The sequence below is a fragment of the Buceros rhinoceros genome, unplaced genomic scaffold (assembly GCF_000710305.1).
Source record: "Buceros rhinoceros silvestris isolate BGI_N320 unplaced genomic scaffold, ASM71030v1 scaffold8241, whole genome shotgun sequence".
Taxonomy (NCBI): Eukaryota; Metazoa; Chordata; class Aves; order Bucerotiformes; family Bucerotidae; genus Buceros; species Buceros rhinoceros.
Window position 1 is genome coordinate 102,136 of NW_010394843.1, and position 22,022 is coordinate 124,157.

The following is a 22,022-nucleotide window of genomic DNA, read 5'->3' on the forward strand; positions in this document are numbered from 1 at the left end:
AGGAATGTCTTGGCAGATGTCAGACATCTGGCTGCCTTGCAGCATGATGACACTCATTAGTCAGTAGAGACTTGAGACACAGTATAACAACAAAGAATTCTGCAACTGATTTCAGCAGATTGGGTATCCCGAAATTTTGGGTAAGATTTTGCGTGACCACAAGACTATTTCTGCATGAAATTAATTTTATTATATACAAAATTAAAAGATGGACTTATTTTGCTTTGTGCTAGTCTTAGATAATAGAAGAGAATGACATCTGTAAGGGTTCAAAATTTTGCAATTTTACTATTACAGGCTTGCTTGATGGATCTTGATCATCAAGAAACCCACAGCCTCATTTGCTCCAAACCCAGCACAGCAGGAGTGGTCTTTCATTTTGCTAATCACACACATGGCATTGCCAGTTTGCAAAATTATAATGCATTCTAGCTTCAGCCCTCTCCTGTAGCTTAAGTCTAAATAATTTATAGATGTTCTTATATCTAAGGAAGCAGGTCTGCATTGCTCCTGGGGAAAAAAAAAAAAATATCTGTAACACAGGTGGCCAGGGGCTGATCTTGGGCAAAACAGTTAATATGAAATATCTCAATTTAGGATACTAATGCATGCCTATGACCAAATTTTTACTGAAATGCTAAAGCAAAACTGAAGATGCCAGTGTAAGCCAGTAACTCATCTTTAGTTTTCAAAATGTGCCTCAAAGCCATACAGCCTTTTTTACAGACCCAGCCCTCTCCGTTTCATGAGGTTTTATCCATTTCAGAATTGTATCCTCCCTCTATGCCTAAATGATAACTCAAGCAGGTGTTGTTGGAAGAGACCTCTCAGTAGTTTGTTTCTGTACAAGAAAAAAAGAAAAGCCAATGCTGCTATACACAGAAACACTCAGAGAGGAGTTTATCACAAGTCCATTTTGAAGTGGGTCAGTTCAGCTGATTAACGCCTGCATGGACAGTCTCAAAAGAAGGCACACAAGGAACTGTGAGGTGAAGGACGACTGATTACTGGTGCGCATGTTTCTACACAACAGCACTTTCTGCCAGAGGAAAACTGTTCTGCACTCGTATGTTAGAGTAGTACGCCCATACTCTTCTGAGTTAACACGGGTTGGAAATGAAGCTAAACAATGCTAAAATGTGTATCCTTCCAAACACAGAGTTTTCACATATGAGTTTCCTTTCCTGTGACAGTTAATCCTCTTTAAATTCTTGGGTTTTTTACTAGTTTGGGTTCATATTCTTGAGCATACCCATAAGACCTGGTTTGCTCTGATGAAATTAAAACACAAAGAATAAGTTAACGTGCGCTGGTGTGCAAAATGAAACACCTCCCAATTCCTAACAAAGATTAATGCTCTGATTTGAAAGCTCAGTGTGGAAGAGAAAGATTTGAAGCTTCCAATTACAGCAATACAGACTTCAAGCACATTACAAACCCACAGCAAGTTGCAAGAATACACTGGTCTGGATGGGAGAGAAATCTTTTACTGCTAACTAATACGACTCAGAAAAGACTCCATCGCAAGTTTAAGTGCCTGACTTCTGCCATATGCCTAGGCACAGCCAGACCCAGAGGAGTGAAGTCCGTATAGAGCAAAATGTAAACATGACATCATAACAGCAAGGACTGGTCAAGCCGAGTCCTTCCATCTTACCGGTGCCCATTGTGTTTTACTAGAATTTTTATACATTTCTTATTAAAATACACCTGCATAACACCAGCAACTTTTCTAGAGGGCCAAGAAGTTTCTGTAGGCTCTAAAAATCAGTAGGTGAAGTGTTACACCTAAGGCTACAAGCATCAGCTACAGAGAGATGTTAGTCTCTGAGAAGCACCAGGAAAAAATTTTCTGGGCATGGGGTAATCTAGCACATAAACAGATTTCCATGCACTGTCACATGAGCCTCTGCAATGCTCACTTATCAACTCCACGTTGTGACCACACGGCACCCAGTTTTGAAAACTTCTTCACTGGCAAATAGTTTTTGTTGGTTTTCTTTCTTCAAAGCTCCATTCTATCTTGTTTGCTGATTTTTAACACACAAAAGATTTTGCCTAGCCTGAATAATCTAAGGAATGGAAATATCGCTTGAAAAAAAAGCATATGTATAGCAGATGGATCTTTTTGCCATCTAATTCAGTAGAGGAATTTCTCTCAGAGTTGAAGTTTCCTCCTGCTCAAGGAAAATTGCCCTCTCCAGGAGAAGCAGTGGCAGACACTTGTTAGCATAATGTTGACATCACCACAGGTACTGTTTTGAAATTTGTCTATCTGCTTTACCCTTTACAGAATGCTAAAGACAAGAGGAAATAGGAAGCTCTTCTCAGGTTGTAACCAAGTATTTTCCTTCAACATGTCTTACCATATTATGGTATGTGAATTTTATCACGATTCGGTAGATCCAGATACCTGTGACTCCCTTATACATATATTAGGGAGTAATAAGGCTAGTTCAATAATTGCAGCCAATCTTTTTAAAAATCTCTTCCAATATCATTGTAAAGTACCTGCAATCACACAGGCACTGCAGTCATTCTAACGCATTGCCACGATCCCAGGCAAGTGAACATCCAGGAGTACAGCCTTTGGCTAACAGTCTACCTCCCAGTACTCTGGCTAGCAGATGCAAGTACTCGCCTGTCTGTACAGTGGAGCAGGACCTTTTTGAGGACAGGGGGAAGGAGGGGGCTTCCACTCTGCAAGATCTCTGGACTCATATAAAGAAAGTTTTGACAGCTGATTTAAAGATGGTCCTGTCAGTACAGCTCCAGGTATGAGATCACACAACTGCTCTGGAAACAGCACTCTCTTCAAACTAACCCTCATCTCCTGCCGTTGCTTCTCAGCTTCAAAAGACACCTAAAGGAAACAGGCCTCTCAACTCTTCATAAACACGCCATTTTCTGTTCTTACGCAAGAACAAATTTGGAGCCGTACCCCCGAGCAAAATGTGGCGTTTTACAGTGTGAGTTCCAGGCATAAGAAATATGCCAACCACAAGGATGCATACTCCGACACACGGCATGTAACGAAAAATGAAGTCAATCACAATAATCTGTTCCCAGTGTCCTGATTATTAACATACGTTTGTTTTACTATCTCATTTTTTAAAAAGTGTAGATTCTTAGATTTATAAAAAGAAACACATCATTTTATAGTTCTAATCCAAAACAGTAGTTTACTAGTGCTGTTCTGTTGCATTGAGGGCTTCAAACTCTTTTTGAGGGGTAAAATGAATCCTTCCAGGAAACTTTCCTAACACGATCTCGGATACTCAGAAAAACAGAACCAAAACCACACAGCATATAGCTTCTCAAAGTCATTCTTGTCCAAACAGTGAAAATAGAATGCACACTTGCCTCCAACTTCCACAATACATGTATAGGTACCAAATAATGTCTCACAGGAGGTTCAGAACTGGGTAAATCCTGATCAGAAAACTGGTTAAGCTCTATTTTCTCCACAGCCACAGCCAGCCTCGCATGGGACAATCACACCCAGCCCAAGGCAGCAGGGACTGCAGCGCACCTTCCGCTTCAGCCCTCTAAAACCACCACTCCACTTAATGGGAAATCGGTGACGAATCCCATAAAGAAAAAACTTCAAACTTCTAGCTCTTTCAGGAAAACACTGACAGAAGTCAACATGGCAAAACGTAACTGCCATGAAGTGAACATAGATTTGTATTCCACTACTAAAAAAATCTGGAAGAACATTAGAGGTTTTATTTGCTATCAGTTAACACAAACTGACTGTCAAAATCAAGTAGAATTAACTCATATTTAGGATTTTTTATCTTCCTTTTCACCTGAATGAGAAATAATATTGGAAATATGTTCTTTATTCAATATTATAGCAATTCCTGAGTAGCACTGGGGTACAAAACAGAAATGGAAGTACTTGATTCTTCTGGGTTTTTTCTTGTAGCTGGTTCACATCACAGCTGCTTGGGCTCACATTCCTTTGAAAACAGTTTCTGAGCTCACAACGAGCTAACAGCATGCTTACTGATTTACATATATTGAAAAGCAAGGACTAAAGATAATTATTTAAAGCACAATAAATTGTGGGCTTGTCATTAACAAAATGAAGCATAAAATACTTTTAACTGTTTACAGGTGCAGTGCCGTTCAAAAGCTGATATTCTTACAATCCGAGTCAGGCAGAAATTAACTGCTTCTGGTTAGTGTCCAACGTGCACAACGTGGAAACAGAGTAAAACTTCCAGTGATCAAATGAGCACGGTTTTCCACACAGATTCTAACCCTGAGATAAGGAGTGAATTCCTGTGGCGGGAAGAGAGCATCATGGCCATAAGATTTTAATTTCCTTGTCCCAAAACGCCAGTCTCAATCTAGATCAAGTGACAGCTGCCTCCCATCTAAAAGGCTTTTAAAAAAAAAAAACCTACTTTGTTTTTGGAGCAAGACTATAAACCTGATGAAATAAGAAAGGACAATACTTGGGGAGACTCAAGGTGGCCCAAGATCAGCACTGACAAAAGTTATCATTGTCCAGGCTTGTAGGTTAACTCTCAGAGGGGATGCAAATTGTCACAGCTACGCTTTTTCTCAGTTCATAATATTGTGGGCCACAGGTTTGGCAAGATAGATTTCCACACTTCTCCTGCTGCTAACTGAGTGACAGCTTCCTTTTCTGGTCCAACTTTTACTATGTTTTGGTCTATTCTAGAAATCAATGACCAGATTTCTTTTTTTTGAATTGTCATAAGCTTTAGAATCAAGGCGATGTTGAATGAATCCACCTCAAAACATAACACTGAATATAAATTCTGTTGCAATGCTATTTTTCTTTAGTTCCCACAGGAGGCAAGCATTCAATTAATATTCTCTCTGTACATCAGAAACCAAGGCCTAAAACTCCAGCGCCTACCTTTCTAACAACTCATCCCGTCCTTTCGATGGACACTTCACAGCAGCCTTTAGCATATACTACTACAAAGTTCTCCTGCAGTAGCCATACTCCATGATTTTCTGTTACACTTGCAACTCTGAACTCTTCTGCAAAGACAATCTTTAGTAGAACTTCCCCTCCAGCTTTCTTGCTGTTTTTTGTCAACTCATCACTGGTTAGTCACCAGCTGACTAATTAAACCAGCCTAGTGGACTTAGGTCAGGTGTCCTCCTCTTCCACATAAGCTATACTCACTGTCTCAGTCTTCTGCGCTTGTTTTCTTAAGGTTGTCTCGTTTCCTCTGTTGACATCCTCCACGATCCCTCCCCAAAACTACCTGTCCGCCTGATGCTTTCCCGTATGCAGAGGACTGCCATTAGTTGGTTGTATTTCTTAAATACTGTGGCTGGCACCTGACATTTTTCATATTAACATCCATATTAACGTATTAGCACCCCAAACTGGAACTTACTCCTCCTGAGCTCTCTTTTAGCAATTGTCACACGTTTGGGAAGAAAGCAAATAATTCAGTGCAGGAATACTGAGCATGTGATCTCATGGAGCCTTTTTCTGGCCTACAAAATGCACCACACGGAAGAAGAGGAAAAGCGAATGCAGTGGAGTTCAAAGATGGTTGTGGTCGTGGGCAAGCTATCTCCCTAGAGCTCGCTCTGTGCGAGCAGGGGCACACCGCGCCTCCTGAGGAACACCGACCCGAGCGGCTGCCGTTGACAGTCTGTGGTGATGAGCTCACCCCGTTTCGCCACAAGGGAAGGTTCTGCACTGCTGGCCCTGGCGCCTGGCACAGCAGACAGTCACAGCACCAAGGGCAGGCCTGAAGTCCTCCTCTGCCTTCTTGGCCACCATCCATCCACCTGACAGCCACTGCCGTGCACCAGGGAGGAGGAGCGTTACACGGAAGTGGAAACAGACTCTTACCTTCTGGCCTTTGGTCCCCGGTGGGCCTGGAAAGCCTGTGGGGCCCGGATCACCCTGTACAACAAAAACACCCAGATCACTGTTTCACTGGAACGCGACACAGGCCTAGAAACACGTAGAAAGAACTGCGTATCTGCTCCACACCCTTGGACATTTAGTAGGAAGAAGCAGCTAATGCTTTATCAAGCGTCGATCAAGCGTTTTTGTGTACGCTCCTGCACCTCGCCACGTGGCTAAACCGTGGCTGGAAGAGACTCAGCTCACAACCTCTGATAGCTACTTCCAGCCACCATGAGTGGGAGTGAGGGAAGCTACACAGTCCTGGAGGTAACCCTTCCCTCAGCAGCGAGTGGCTCCACCTCACATTATGTATTTAACTATTACTGTTTATTGCTTGTTAGTTACTGTTTATTGTTACTGTTAGGGCAACAATCCTCAGCCGAGGATCAGGCCACCATGGTAGTATGTGCTGGCAGGAGATGGCGTAAACCTAATCTGTGTAGAAGACAACATACAGACAAAGGGGTTATGGTGACAAGGGCTGCCCTCATTCAAATTCTTCAAAACACTTTGCAACTGCATGATGGTACGCAAGAACGAGAATTAGAGCATCTCAAATGCTAAGGAGGTGGAAAGAGATACTTCTGGGTTTTGCCTTTTTTTTTTTTCCTTTATTTATGGTTGTTGTATTTGGGGGAGGATGGACGGTTGCTCCAGTTCTTTCTTCCTTGCTCAGGACTGACAGTGAAGAGACACTTTTTGAGGATTAGTGCCCAAATTCAATGAGTCAAGGAACCAATCACCAAGGAAGTGAGTTAGCATCAAAGTAAATTCAAGACCGTTACTTAGCATGAGTAAATGACTTGGGTGAAAAATTAAGGAGCCGTAACACTGAGAACTATAAAGATACTATCAATCCCATATTTTTGGATTATAGATGCATGCTAGGTGTATTTAGGTGCAGGTCACACACACGGGTGGGCTTTAGTCTGTTCTGTGACAGCTTGGGCTCATGTCAAAGAATATACCTTGAGGTTCAGGTAGACTCGTATAGCTCACACCACTATGATTAGATTGTCAAAAGCAAAAGCTGGTTAGATTAAAATAATGTCATTATTTCTACAAAAGCTGTGGTTCAGTTTCTTATCAGTGCACCAGCAGACATTTCTGAGGTTTGCTTAGCAGCCCTCTAACTTTGAAAATATTCATGAATTTTAGCTTTTCACAGAAGATATGCATTAAAAAAAATAAGCAGCTAGTAAACAACAGTTATTTGCTAATGCTTGTTTCAATAGGAAGAGTGATCCTGGACTCCGACAGTGTTTTCTACTTTGCACAAATGTTCCACAATTGAACTACTAGCAAACACTTTTAATAAAACTTTGCATAAATACAAGATATCCTAAAAGACATAGCATAGGCTAACACATTATACGCAAACATGCAGTTACATTTTTACTATTACCACACCAAATTTAAAGTTTCATACACAGTCAGTAGATCTGCAATCTAAAAATGAATTAATGACAAGCTTTCAAGCCCACAATTTCTATGAAGAACAATTTTAAATATTTATACTCAAATATTTTGGGCAGAGAGAGCAACTGCTAGATTGGCTATAGAAGCTTAGGAGGAACAAGCAGAAAAAGCCTTTGAAGTGAAAGGACAAATATTAGCATCAAGAGTCAGTTAAAAGAAGTATTTAAATATAATACTACATGCAATAATGTGCGCACTTGCCATCACCAAATTTTATGTCTCTTACACAACTTTCTGGACTAATGCAGGGTACTAAAGAAAACTGGAATCTGTGCTTTATTATATCACTGTGAATAGAATTCAGTTTCATTGTTCTAGTACTTCCCTTTAAGTTTTTAATTTTATTTTTTAAATTATATATTTGATTTCATTTAAGTTTCAGCTTTAAATATAACTTTTTAGTTGTCTTTGGTGCATTATGTCACCTGTGTCTTCACTGTCAGTTTCACATAATTAACTGCCAAAATACACCAGCGTCACAGTAAATACCAGAGTATTTACCAGTGCTGTTAGAACTTGTCTGAATACAAAACAAGACTTCAGCAAAAGAATGGGATGGACAAAATATTTTCTATAATTAAGAAAATATTACCTTTTCTCCACGTTTTGCCTGTCCTGGAGAGAATCCTGGGTCTCCTTTAGGGCCCTGCCTCAGAGAAAGTAAGCTCATTAATATCATCAGGGAAAAGTTTTTTTAATAGTATACGTGAAAACAGGTATTTTCAACTGTTAGAGCAAAAGAAGGAATGTTCATATAAAATGCACTTGTTATTAGAGGGTTTTTCTCATAACTTTCTCAGCAACGAAGTACAACAAAATACAATAGTGTGAGTTCACCTCAAAATGAGTTTTACATTTTCGAAATTTCACAGTGTCACTGAGACTTTGGATAAGCTGATTTTACTGGTAAATCCAAGCAAGATTACAGCAGACATGACAGCTGAAACGCTCCCCCCGTGCCGCCACCACTTCAGGACACCATCTATTCCCTGAACACTGTATTACTGCATTGACTGTAATCTGGTCCAGGCTTCCTCGTGCTCAGCACCTGCCCCACACAGCACAGGCATCCTGGCTGAGAAGGACAGAGCTGTAAACATGCAGCAAAGGATGACTTAGAGTCTATCAGAAATGAAAGAGATCACTAAGCACATAGTAATACATACATGTTTATATATAAGTATAAAATTATATGTATTTTTTATATATATATATAGTCTCTCTGTTCTCAGAATCATAGAGAGAACTACAGAACTGTTATAAAACATTATACATAATCCTAGGAGGAATCGGTCACAATTATTTTCCTAGCAACATATTCTGTTGCATAGCCAGGATAAATATGGTAAAAATTAATTAACAGTTCCTACAGAACTAGATAATAACAAAGGCATACACACAAAAAATTAGGAAACCCTTGGCTTTAAAGTGCTTGACACTGAAAGCTTTACTAAATTTCTTTTTATGTCCTCAAGCAGTTTTTAACACCTGTCATGACAGGTCAGATTCCTGACATTAGGAATTGTACTGAAACAAATCTTGGTTGCTGCTATTTTTTTCCCAAAATATCTATCAAATTCTTCAAACTAAATATGAGTTGAAGGCATTCTGCAACTGCACAAATCTGTCAAACCTATTTAAAGAGCCTATGTTACACAAGTTTGAAAGATTTTGAGCATCCAGCCTAGTATTTTGTCTAGGGTTTTAAATATCACATCCGTAAATCTTCAGAAAATTATTCTAGTATATTAATTGAGTGATGTCTGAGATACTAGAATACTTAAATATCAAAGGTTGGGCATCGACAAAAAGGAGGAATTTATGGGGAGTGGCAGCATATTTTTCTTCCTTTTTATTTCAAAAAAGCAAGGCAAAAGGTTACAGCAGTGAAATGTTTATTCTCACTTAAATTCCAGTTTATCAAAGAAATTTACAGGAACTCTTTTGGGAAGCACAGACTACTTGCATGGGTAACAGTTTCCATATCATCATTCTCTCCACACAGGGTCTGGTTGGTTTTTTTTTTCTTCTGAATAAACTGCTATTTTGTTTTTATTTGTAGCTCAAATTGCTTGATTACATTTAATTAAATTACGTTTACGGTAACAGTCTCCATATGTGAACTAAAGAAGGCTAATTGCTTCTATTATGGGAAACAGTTCTGAGGCTTCCAAAAAGTCACTAAGAAGTTAACGTATTTACACGGCAACATGGAAAAATTAAATTAACTCACCTTTGGACCTGGCAATCCTGGCAAACCTGGATTACCATGAGGCCCTGGAATACCCTATTCAAAAAACAAACAAAAAAGTGGGATTATTCAGTACTCCACTGAACAAGTGAGAACAGTTTGCAGAGAATTATTTTACTTTATCACTGTTGCTTTTAGAAGCGCTGGTCAGGATTTTCAAAGGTCTAAGAAATAAAACACGCACATCTTCATAAAAAATTAAGAGTGAAGTTGAGTACTTCCCTTTTTGAAAATACCAGTTTCTATTTTCTTCCTAAGTAATTCTTAACAGGTATTTGGCACACAGTCACTGTAATGTTGCTCTCCAGCTACAAAACTTGGAATTAGGGGATAAAAATCAGGGAAAAAAAAAAAATCACTTCTGAGGTACAAAGCTATATACTGCAAAGAGGAGGAAGCGGATCAGTTCTCACTGACTTAAAAAGATAATTCAAAGTGATGTATTCCACCTTCACTAAACAAATCAGACAAAAACCCTTCACCGACACGACTCTCCCGAAGCCAGTACAGAAAATGAGTTTGTTACTACAGGAGTTGAACTTAAACCATTCCAGCAGCAGAACAGGCTGCCAGGACTATCTACGCCTTCCAGGGTAAGTGTCTGTTTCTGCACTCCACTCAGCAATCCTCACTCCTTGACAAGCTACACGTTGGGGAAAATATTTGTTGCAACGGCTGTCAGCAGCTATTCATCTTCCGGACACTGGTGAAAGAAAACTGGTGAAAACCTATCCCTGTCAGCAACAAGGCTGGCACGAAGCTTTTGTGGAAATCCCACCCAAACAATCAATCCAAATTCCAAAAATAGTAGAACTCCTTTACAGCTTGCTCAAAGATTCAGTGCTTGAGCAACAGATGAACTCGGTGTTCCTTCCCTCACACGAGTCGCAATTTATTGGTTATACCTTACAGTAACGCTGAAAGCTGTACTCTCGCTAAAAGCTCCCTCTCGCTAATGACAATGTTGACATAACTCCACAGAAATGCTAATCCCATGTGCTGTTTGAGAGATTAATTTGCACACTGGCAACTCTGGAGGCGCTCTCAGGGATTTAGGAGAAAGGAAACAAGCAGAAAGCGCCAATGTAGCTGCAGTGCTTAAGCGGTTCCTAGGTTTTGTTGCTTGCAATGTTATCATCTGAGGCATAGTACTGCAACAGAGGTGCAAAATTATCCTCACGAAATTAGAGGCAGCAGGGGAATTTCACCTCACCACTAATTCTGAAATTGCTGAAATTCCATTATTGATAAACTCGGAACAAGCCAAGACGCTTAGAAAACCTTAACTGCCAAATGTGGACTTGTCTACCATAGAATTACAGAGATCAAAATCATCTTTCATGGAAATCCCTAACCATTAATCAGGTGTTGATACCATGCCCAAAGTGTCCAGCCCAACTTCGCTTGCATCCCCAAACACCACGGCCTGAAATCACCTACACAATAAATGCTCACCTGTTCCCTCCAGCTGCCCTTCCCCTAAAACCCTCCAAATCAAGCACAACCTCAGGGACTCCTCAAGCATGTTTGTGTACACAGAAATTGCAAAACCAGATTTACCCTCTTCTGCCCCACCAGCTAGTCCTTGCAGTGGCACAGGCTTCTCCCATGCTCATGGCAGCTGGGCTGTGGCGTTCTGATCACTGTGGCAAATCCTGTGCGCTGTCTCCTGCACAGGGCAAGGCTGCTGACCCGGCTCATCTTGGGGTGCATGTAGACACACAAGGTAAGTTATACATTTGCTACTGTACTCACTTCTTGGGCAAATTACGCAGATTTCTATGACTCCTTTCAGCAAACTGTGTAACACAAGAGACTAAAAATGATTCTGAGGAGTGGTGTGTCCCCTCCCCGCCTCCACTGTCTTGCAGGGGTTAGTTTTGTATCCACCACCTGCTCCTCTGTGGCCCTGGCGCGCATTGCTCACCCTCCCTCATTCCAAAAACAAATGAACGTGACCTTAGATTGCAGCACATGGGAATAGCATGGAAAAACTAAAAGTTAATATGGGGAGCAGCAAACGCTAGGTACAAAAATAGCAATGCTCTGTGTACACACCCATACACAGAATTAACTATGCTGGAGACTCACAGCAAACAAAAAACCTGTTTGCTTTGCCTTCCTTAAACCTATCATCTGCCAAAGAACCACACACTTTTGTAATCACCAAGCATTTGAATATAGTTGAGAAAAACAAAATTATGCAAACTCCAGTTTGATAACTGGTGACCTGCCTAGAGCTACAGAAGACCATGGTCGGTTTACTCACCCGAGGACCTCTCTTTCCTGATGGACCAGGTAAACCTGGAGGACCTGGAGGACCCTGGTGATAGAAAATCAAAACAATTGAGGCTAAAACCCGATGCAAGGACAATATCACCAGTCTGAATCAGAGCGGTTCTTCTAACCAATGACTTTTTGCTTGTGCAGACCTTCTCAATTTGAAAACCAATTCCCAAACTACAAGCACGTGTGCTTTTAATCTGGCACAGTTCCTTACAAACGCTTTTGTGGACAAGGCCACTGCAGAGGCCTCCCTTCCCTTTGGCATCAGCCTCCTGGCAGCACAGTGCTTTAGCTTTACCTCTGTTCCTGGGAACCCTCTGTTCCAGTGGTGGCTGCTAGCCCCTTCAGCCAGACTAGTGCCCACACAGGTCTAGATTAACTTCTCAGACCTTGGGCATGTCATTCAAACCCTGAGCCAGCAAAACACTTCAGTACAAATGCACCATATTCATTGCTGCAGACCATACCAAACGCAAGGTCTGCTTTAACTGCCTTCCTGGACAAGAGAAACTTCTGTGTGCCCAGTCTGTAAGACAGGGACTGAAAACGGTAACATAGACATCCCTGAATTCTCCAAATCAGCCATCATCTTTGACCCTGTATGCATAGTGTCAGTGTCTAGAAAAAAAAAAAACCACCAAACTGAGCATTTGCCTGGAGTTCCTTAGTAATGCAAACAACCAACAGCATTAGCAGCAGCGATTTCTGTGCCGTGTAAAAACTGGATTTAACTTTCTTGGCTGCAGCTGAGATATCAATGTATAAGCTATGCGCTAAAATTAAAAACTTCCATTAGCGGTTACTAAACATCCTAAGCTCCAAAACTGGAAATTAACCTCATGTTGACGACGACTGCATACTTAGTGATACGTCCCCATAAACGCTATTGTAAGGGACAAAAAAAGAGGGGGAAAAAAAAAGCCTGACTTCACATTCAAAAGAGATTGAGCGAGAGCACCCCTGGACTAACATGACTGACTTGTTAACCCATTTTTCAATTGTGTAACAACCCCTTTGCATCTGGATCCTGTTTGGAGTAAAAACTCAACTTTTAAATAGGTTTTCAGTTGCTGACTACTTTAAGAAAAATATTTCAGTGCTGAAAAAATACATGCAATAGATTTATGGGCACATTCAAATATATATTAGGAGCTGCTTAATGCATATCAAATTGCTTTCCAGTAATAACCGCACAAATGCGCACACACACACACACACACAAGAAAACCCCAATCAAGCGGAATTATCTACTCCATGACATGATTTAAGAATTTTAACCAAAAACTCAAATTAGCACTATCATATTTCCCAGGCTGGAGCAGGAACTGCTGCTCTTTCTTGTCTGTAGCTTCATATATACTACGTACTAAAAAGTTTGAGCCTCGCACACACAATGAGAAAGGACAAACAGGAATCTATTAAAAGCACCACTGTGCATTTGCAATTGTTTCAGGGATCACTCGCTCTGTGAGCTGAAAAAAATGCCACAAACTCTTGTAACACTCTCCTAAAAGTCATTTTACACGCAGGTTTACGTGACCCCGTAATCTTGGGTTATGAATAGTTTTACCAGTCTAGATTCTGCAGCTGGACTCTTTCTACAATTGCGAATTTTGACAACATTGCTCAACTGAGAAAATTACATCAGTCTTCCAAGCAGTGTGGCTGTTTTTTGCATGATGCAGTGTCTACATTTATGTACTGTAAGAATTTGCCCTCTGATTTTATTAAGTGAGCAGTCTCCAGGATTAGCAAATTAACAAACACCTGGCTGCAGTTCAAATTTTAAAGAAGTCTGGGTTGCCTACTACTTCACCAGAATATCAGTGGATTGGATGTGTCTGCATTCTGCCAATAAATAAAAATATACAACACTTACACCAAAATTACATGCAGGAAAGAGACATAAGCAGACAAACATTTGTACAGTACAGGCGGGAGAAGCTGCAGTCACAGCTTTAGCATGCTTTGCGAGGTTTCTTTCAAAGCCTCTGTTAAACGTACGTTGCTGCATTATAGTAAAAAGTAGTAAAGATAACTTACAGGAGGTCCAGTTTCCCCCTTTGGACCTCTGACACTTCCCAATTCAAACATTTTGTCAAGATCCTCATAGTCATAAGCATAATTATCAATACCAATTTCATAACTGTTTTCCATGTGGTAAGTCTCATCTGCATCAAATGCACCCTCCTGCCCTGGACTGAGTTGACTGTCCAGAAAGAAGTCAGCAGGCAAACTGTACAGGGTTGTGTTGAAGACTTGCTGCTTTTTGTTCGGTTCTTCTAAATCCTGTTTTGCTTTGTCCATTCCCTTGCTTCTAGTTTTGTTCTCTTTTACAGAGGAGATCAGAGAGGGCTCCCTTTGTCTGCCTGCATCTTCTGTAGTACTATCTGTACTATTTGTATATGATCCTGTGAGGGTTTGAGTGATGTTTCCTTTTTTGCTTGTCTCCTGCTGATGAAGAGGCAGATTGATATTCTCCTGGAGTTCTGTTTCAGGCCAAGCTTCCAGCAACAGAGGTCTGGACTCTGCAAGCTCCAGTGCAGAGACATTTCTTGACTCAAAGCGTTCTGGTAGAAAGTGAATCTGAGCAACACTGGTAACAGGAATACTTGATGCTCCTTTCCTTCTGTAAGCGGATAGGCCTTCTGACTGGTTTTGCTCATCAAACATCATCGTTGAAAATAAGTCCAGCCCATCTGTCACATGTGGAGCTCCTAGCAGAGATCGATATGTTTCAGCCTGGCGACACTGCTGTTTCACATATTTACAATAGTTTGCAGAGGCTTCTGCAGAGGGAATAATATCTAGCTGACATATAACTCCTTCGAAGCTGACAGAATGAGAGTTCATCCTTCCCAGGGTAAATAAACCATCCACATCGAATGTTTCTACTTCAGAAGGTACTTCCCTGCTATAGTACTTCTTTCCACACTCAGCAAATAATGAGACAGTCTTGTCTCTAATGTCAATGGCAAATGAATGCCATTGTTCATTATGAACACTATAATCAAAGTATACAGACTGCTTCCCTCCAGTGTACACCACTACCTTTCTCGGTAGCAGCTGGACACCAAACTGCAGTCTACTTTTGTTCCTAACACTGAAAAGGAAAGCATTATTTACTCTGTAAGAGTACAACCCAACCAATAAGGTGAACTGATGCCCAAGATTTGATGGTATGACTTGAATGATGGGGGACTCAATATGTGCATCCTCAGTTAGTACAACTCCTGATACGGTTAGACGAACACCCTGAGGTAACAGAGATGATGTTGAGGGCACTGTCGTCTCTGAGGACTGTTGAACATCTTTCACAAGGCCTAGTTGATGAAGAACATCTATTGCTGTAAAAAGAAATAAAGGCATACCGTTGATTTCCTTTACAAGCTCATAAATTCAGATCCATGTAAACAAATACACACACAGTATCTTAACAAATCTGTTCTTCCCAGAGCATATATACTGCATACAGCAAGGCCACCAAATCCCTAGTGTAAGGCACACCAATCTTTCACATAAATCAAACAAATAAAGCCAGAACAAAATTTCCATCTTTAAAAAGACAAAACACACACAGAAAGGTCCACATAATGCCAATGGGTTAATTCATTTATGAAACTGAAAAATGCCCTTTTGCTGTCTTTGACCTTTTCGCAGCAGTCAATGACACACTTTATTAGTTCCTTATTTATTCCGCTAATCCCGCCTACTCTTTGAGCAGATAATTTTTGCAACTTTCTCCTGCAAAAATCTGCAATAAACCCGTGCTTTTCCTCTTTATTAGAAAAGTTTAAATTAAAACATTTGAGAGAAGGGCTGCTTTGTTTTTAAGAAGGGATAAGCTATTTAAAACACGGTGACACCTCTATAGAGCACCAGAAGATAATCACTAGCTCAAAGAAAAATACAAAGGTAAGCCTTACCAAGGAGCTACTACGTGCTGCAGAGGTAATTGAACTGGTACCTGGGAAGAAAGGCTGGGCTGCCACCAGGGAGCTCTCCTCCCACCAAGTGAGGCCCTGTGCCATTACAGACTTGGCTTTGAAGGGAATTGTTTTGCCAATCAAGGGGGATCACCCTTGGTTGTATGTATCTGTGCCAAAGTTAGTCAGACTAAAGGAAAACAAAGATCTTTAAGGGGAGATGCAATAGTGTGCTGCTGCTGCCACCTCCTTTTCCTCCACAGCGTTTACTTGTTAGGGCCATGGATGAGGTGAACTCTGCAGAAATGGTGAGGAACAAGGAAAGAGGAGAAATGTCAGGACCCAAGGGGCAGCACTCCCATCTTCTTGCTCACCTGTTCTCACAGAGACTGCAAGGCTGCAGCTACCGAGGCAAGATGTTAAAAGTGCTACGCACAGCAGGAAACAGCAGCGGACATTAAGGAGACCGAAAAACAAGCTGTCCCACTGATGTATGTCCTATAGATCTGGCATATAGAAGTCCGGAGAGGAGGTCTTTCTACCGGGTGGAATGGGCAGCGGTGTTTTCACTGCTAAATTCTCTAGTGTCTTATATAATGTGAGCTTTGTGCTTTAGCCTTTTCCTTAGCCTGAACATCACAGTATCTCTGAAACTGAAATAATATCTGACTTGGGGTAAGAAATCAAAGCCACCTTCTTCCTAAAAGGTAAATCAACGGTCAAAGATGACTGAAATCATTTGGTACTGCCTAAATCAGGTTTAGGCATGTTGGATCTGGTGGGCATAAACACCTTCTTCTTCAGGATGAATATAAAGATACTGCTAGGTCCCCTGGGATGCAGCTGGAACAGAACAAGAGCTAAACAGGGTGCTCCCAGCAGTCTTCCTGCAGGGTCACAACATAAGACAGCACTTAGAGCACTGATTGTGCTGGGTGTTTGTGAAAGGTGCTACAGAACTACTGCAGAGACTGAGACAAAACACAATCATGGAAATATGAGACAAGAACTTTGAGGGTAAAACACATGACAAAAGAAAAGGCTGGCAGAACTACATTTGCTCAGCCTAGAGATGGGAAGATTGGGGGGAAATCTAATTACAATTGTCCATTATCTGAACTGGGGTTGTAAGGAAAGCAGAAAAGCTGAAGAGTAATGGGCACGAGCTGCAACACAAGAAATTCCAGCTCCGTACAAAGAAAAAGCATTCTCACCACGAAAGTGGTTAAGTGCCGGACCAGGGGGCCAGAGACATTGTGTAATCTCCATTCCTGGAGATCTTCAGAACCCATCTGGACAGGACTCAACAACCTGAGCTAGCTTCAACATTGATCTCAGCAGGAGGTAGTGCCAGAGGAGTTCAAGGTCCCTCTAACCAAAATTTTCTGATTTTCTGCACACGGGTAAATTGAACATTGTGGTTTTCATAAACAGCACTGCACAGAAGCATATGATACCATCTTATTTCTTCCCCGACTGGAACAGCTGGCTGGATCTAAGCTTCAGTGAACTGCCGATATCAAAAATGACTAGTAGTATCTCACAGTTGCACTGATCTAATAAGCCTGACTGGGAAGAGACTGGCACTTTCCACAGCATTTAGCTGAGGGTACTTTTACTCTGCATGTTATGCTTATACTAAGTAAATAAAACTATTAAATGGCATAAACAAATCTGTAGTAATCAAGAAAGGCTAAGGCTTATCTGCTATATTAAGAGAAAAGAGCAACTGAAACAATGGATGTTCACTCTTGTAGAGGAAAAAAAGAAGGCTCCTTCCCCAGTCCTTCCTTTCTGTTTACTGAATGTATTCATAGGAAAATTTAAGAACAGACAGATGTTGGCTCAGTTTCAGTGGTAAATTATGAAAAGAGCCTGAGATTTCCTCAAGAGTGGTTTATAAATTGGAACTAAAAGCATCAACCTGAATGCACTGGACATCTTGAAAATTAATTACACACCTTGTAGTGTTTCTAGTCATGTTTGAGATTCGTGGATGTGCCAAGATTATCCTGGTGGGTAGCCAGCACAGACTGAGGCATGGAGAAAGCATACCTTTGCAGAAAGTAGTGCGTATGCCAATTTCTCAAGATGTTCTGCCTCAGAGCAATTAATTTACTACGGCTGTATTTTCATCTGTCAAAATGATAACAGAGGTCAGGTGATAGCAGAGCACAATGCATCCGCTAATGAACAACCCCACTTTATCAGGACCCAGGTCCTACATGGTTTGCACGTAGTTATCGAGGAGAAAGCTGTACTTACCCTGCCCTTGTGAAAGCTAGGAAGAAACACAGGCCCTGCGCTCTGCGCAACGCCGAAGTCTTACACATGCAAATAATACCCCAAGGCTGGAGGCACTGCCCCAGCACTCCTGTGCATTGCCTGGGCCAGCTGACTGCACAGAAGAGAACGGCTAATAATCGAACCTGATCTGAAAACAGCACGTGGTTTAAAAGTTACTAAAAAAGGAAAATCATTTGAGAGCACGCTGAGAAATAAGACACGTTCTGCACATCTGCAAACAATGACAGGGCCTGAGGAAGCTAAACAGAAATAAATTCTGTGTGAAAAACGACAGCAAAAGATTAAGTATCAACTAATTATTCCGTGCTGACTTGCAGCCTGTTAACCCACCATCAAGCCAAAATGTTGTTCCAAACTTTTTTGGCCAGTCATTTAATTTCTGGTCCAACATGTACTTTTATTTTATTTTAAGGCTTTCAGAAGCTCTTGGCAGTACACAGGGGTTTGAGAACAGGCAACCCTCTCGACTCTTCCTCCCAGCATGACAACCACTATTTACTTTATCTATCAGTAGTCAGTTTTCTTTGTTTAGCCATGCCTGTACAACATCTGTCTTCACTTACTGTTTAACTCAACCCACTAGACCCCTAAATTGCAACAGCTCAACTTGAAGGAAAAGGTATTTTGGGGTTTTTGGTGTCAAGTGCTTTCCTTCCACATTCTAGGACAACTTTAAAAAATTGAGAACCTTACTGCATCATGAGGGGAGAAAAAACCTAACAGAGGCTTGGGTAAAAAAAAAAAAAAAAAAAAAAAAAAAAAAAAAAAAAAAAAAAAAAAAAAAAAAAAATCTTCCAACCCTCTTGTGGCACAAAAGAAAAAAATCTCCAGAAAGAATTGAGGTGGGATGAGGGGGTTTGGCTATTTAATCCTTCCACACCCCTATTCTGTTCAGTCTCTCTTCTTCATTTTCCACATTCCTTCATACTTATGACTACTCTGAAGGCAGGACGTGCTCTTTCCATTTCAGCAATCCAAGTATACGCATTACTCTCTTTCTCTTTACCAGAACAGGTAGGGGAAAGACAAGGGTTCTTCGTCAGACAGCACCACCAGAGACTAATTACTCCTCAGGTTGCCATTTCCTAGGTGATGCTGCACCTGCAGTTGGGTAAATTAAGATATCTGGTCACAGCCAATGCTCTCCCGGACACCAGGCCAAGTGACTGACATAGGAAAGCCAAACAGATGCATTAATTCTGTATGGCCTTGAGCCACACTCAGAGCGCTATTCCTGAAGGCTGAGGCTCTATCTTTACATATACTCCACTGAAAACAATTTACAGCAGCCTACCAAAACTAACCAAGCAGAGCTTCTCAGGTAAAGCATGCATTCCCATCAGCTCAGAAAAGAAGGAACATTAATTACTCTAGCTAGCAACTTCATATTTGGCAGAATACTCTTTTGTCAAAATGTAAGCACCAAGAAAGTTTTAATAACAAGTCTTAACATATTCTTAATGGGCAGGCAATCCTGTTAGTAGACGAACTGTAAGCACTGCAAATGGAACAGCACTAGCTCTGCAGGGTATATACTGAGACTGAAGGATACATTAAGTTGCGTCGGGGGAAATCTAGGTTGGATATCAGGAAAAATTTCTTTACACAGAGGGTCATTAGGCATTGGAATGGGTTGCTCAGGGAGATGGTGGAGTCCCCAGTCCTGGCACTGTTTAAGAGCCGTGTGGGTGTGGTGGTGGGGGACACGGTTAAGGGATCCTGGCAGTGCAGGGTGAACGGTTGAACTTGATGATCATAAAGGTCTCTTCCAACCAAATGATTCTGTGATTTGAGCTGCCTTTTTTTTTTCTTTGAGGAGGTTTCCTCAGTCTGCTGTTCTCTGAACTGTTTCTTAGAACTTTGCTTACACAATGTGCAAAGGGACTAAATTTACTCATGGGCAGAAAGTTGCACTAAGGTTCAACGCATTGTTTTGATCCCAAGCAAGCACTTGAAGATGTAAGTCATGTATGGCATCTGTTCACAGAGGGTGGAGGGGAGTTTCCATTCAGTAAGGCTTCTCATATGGCTATCTAGAATCACTATTGAGCAATAAATATAGCAAGGCTCCTTCATCTGCTGGTTAGAAAAAAAATATTCTAAAATATAAGCATGTCAAGACTGCAAAGACTGTGCAGAAAGGTACTCTCAGCTGAGAGGCAGAGAAGCCTCAGACTGCATCCACTCCCCCACGTCGCTGCTGTCCATCAGTCCTGCAAGCCTTCACAGTCCCTGACTGGAGTTTTGTTACAAAAGCAACTCTCAGGCTGAGGCACATGAGAAGTGGGAGAAATTGATTATTTCTTTGCAGAGGAGGAGGTGGGCTGGAGAGATGAAGACAACTCAAGGCATTGCTGCACACATGTCTCTGGCACCCCTCACCTGCTCCCACTACACTGGGAAAGTGCAAACTGCATCCCTAGAACAGTCTCTTCCCTTTCCATGACCACAGGCTTGGAGCAGGGCAGGCCACACACATCATGGGTGCTGCCTCTCAGCAGATAAGAACTTGGCACAGCAACTGGAAAAACCCAGGAAAATCCCATCATCACAAAAGCATATATCCCCCATTGAGCTGAATGTGAAAAATCAACAACCAACCTTACCAGGAAAACAACCAATGGAAGACAAAACTACATAGAGAACAAGTCTGGGGGTGCGTGTGCAGGACAGACAGACCACAAGCCCCCCTCCCCTACAACTGAATTAAAAAAAAAACAAGCTTCGCCAGTCACAGAGAATGATGAAAAGGAAAAAGGCATCATTGGGAATAACAGTGGGAGGCTGCTGAGATATTCCCATGGGGCTCTAGCAAAACATCTTCAGGAACGAGTCGTGTCTTAACCAGTCAACCCAACTGTCTGTATTCAGCTGAGTATCTGCAGTTAACATACTTACCTGCCAAGGGTGTCCCATTTCGTACTTGACCTGTACAGTGAAGGAACATGGCAGAGAACTGATGCTGCCATTCTCCTGGCAGATAAGAAATTGCTAAATGGCGTGTTAGCCTCCAGCGCTCTGGGATGCTAATATTCCCACAGCAGTCTCTAGTGCAAGCTGCACATCTGGCGCAGTTAAAACAGCTGGCAGATTAAAAAGAAACTAAAAACAAGACAACCCTATTTCCTCACTAACATCTGCATCTGAATGCAAAAACAAATGAATACACGATTTCACTATTTGCTTTAACGATGCCAGCTTAGACTAAGCCTTTATTATATGCAGGGGTTTGCTTGCACAGCCCTAAGTGCAAAGGTAACGCAGTCATAGCTTGCCACCCCCAAGGACACCCACTTGCAGTGAAGACACAATCGAAGCCTTTTACCGCACAAGGCTTCTCTTTTATGAAGAGCTTGCTTAAATATGTAAGCAATTTCATAGACAGAAAATCTGAGTAATTTTCAAAAGGTCATCTTTTCCAAACTGGTTGCTTTAAACTTTTGCTCTCATTATGCCGTAGCTGGTATTTTCTTTAAGTCATCATTAATGAACTGAACCTAAGGTCACCAATAACCACAGCCATTTACTCTTTTCATCTAGTAAAAGATTACAGAAATGTCCTGTTATAAAAAAGCATTCTCACCTTGCTTGGGTACTTGTGCAACACCCGCAGCTATACATATTGCAACAAAAAGGACAGTTTTCCTAAAAGGGAAAGAAAGAAAATAGCGTGTGAGAAAACACCTACAATTTCAGATCTCCAAGGAACTAGAAGCTTGATCCAACATCCAAAAATCAATGGCAGGATACCATTGACTTCAGGAAGCCCTGGGTCAAAGCCATCAGATTGTACAACTTTCCAGTGATGCCAACAAAACATTTTACACAAAGATCGAGGATTATGTACGGCCTTATA

The 22,022-nt window shown here is 41.3% G+C and overlaps 1 protein-coding gene across 1 annotated transcript in view; it reads right to left on the reverse strand.

The window, feature by feature from the left end:
- The window catches only part of COL24A1 (collagen, type XXIV, alpha 1), a gene marked incomplete at its 5' end in the record, with an annotated part of 121,755 nt that extends 99,944 nt beyond the window's left edge, over nt 1–21,811 (reverse strand). Inside the window, 6 exons of the mRNA XM_010145348.1 lie at nt 5,858–5,911; nt 7,989–8,042; nt 9,630–9,683; nt 11,917–11,970; nt 13,977–15,280; nt 21,750–21,811. Of these exons, the coding sequence (XP_010143650.1) occupies nt 5,858–5,911; nt 7,989–8,042; nt 9,630–9,683; nt 11,917–11,970; nt 13,977–15,280; nt 21,750–21,811 (1,582 nt within the window). The remainder of the gene's footprint in view (nt 1–5,857; nt 5,912–7,988; nt 8,043–9,629; nt 9,684–11,916; nt 11,971–13,976; nt 15,281–21,749) is intronic.
- Nucleotides 21,812–22,022: the final 211 nt, after the last annotated feature.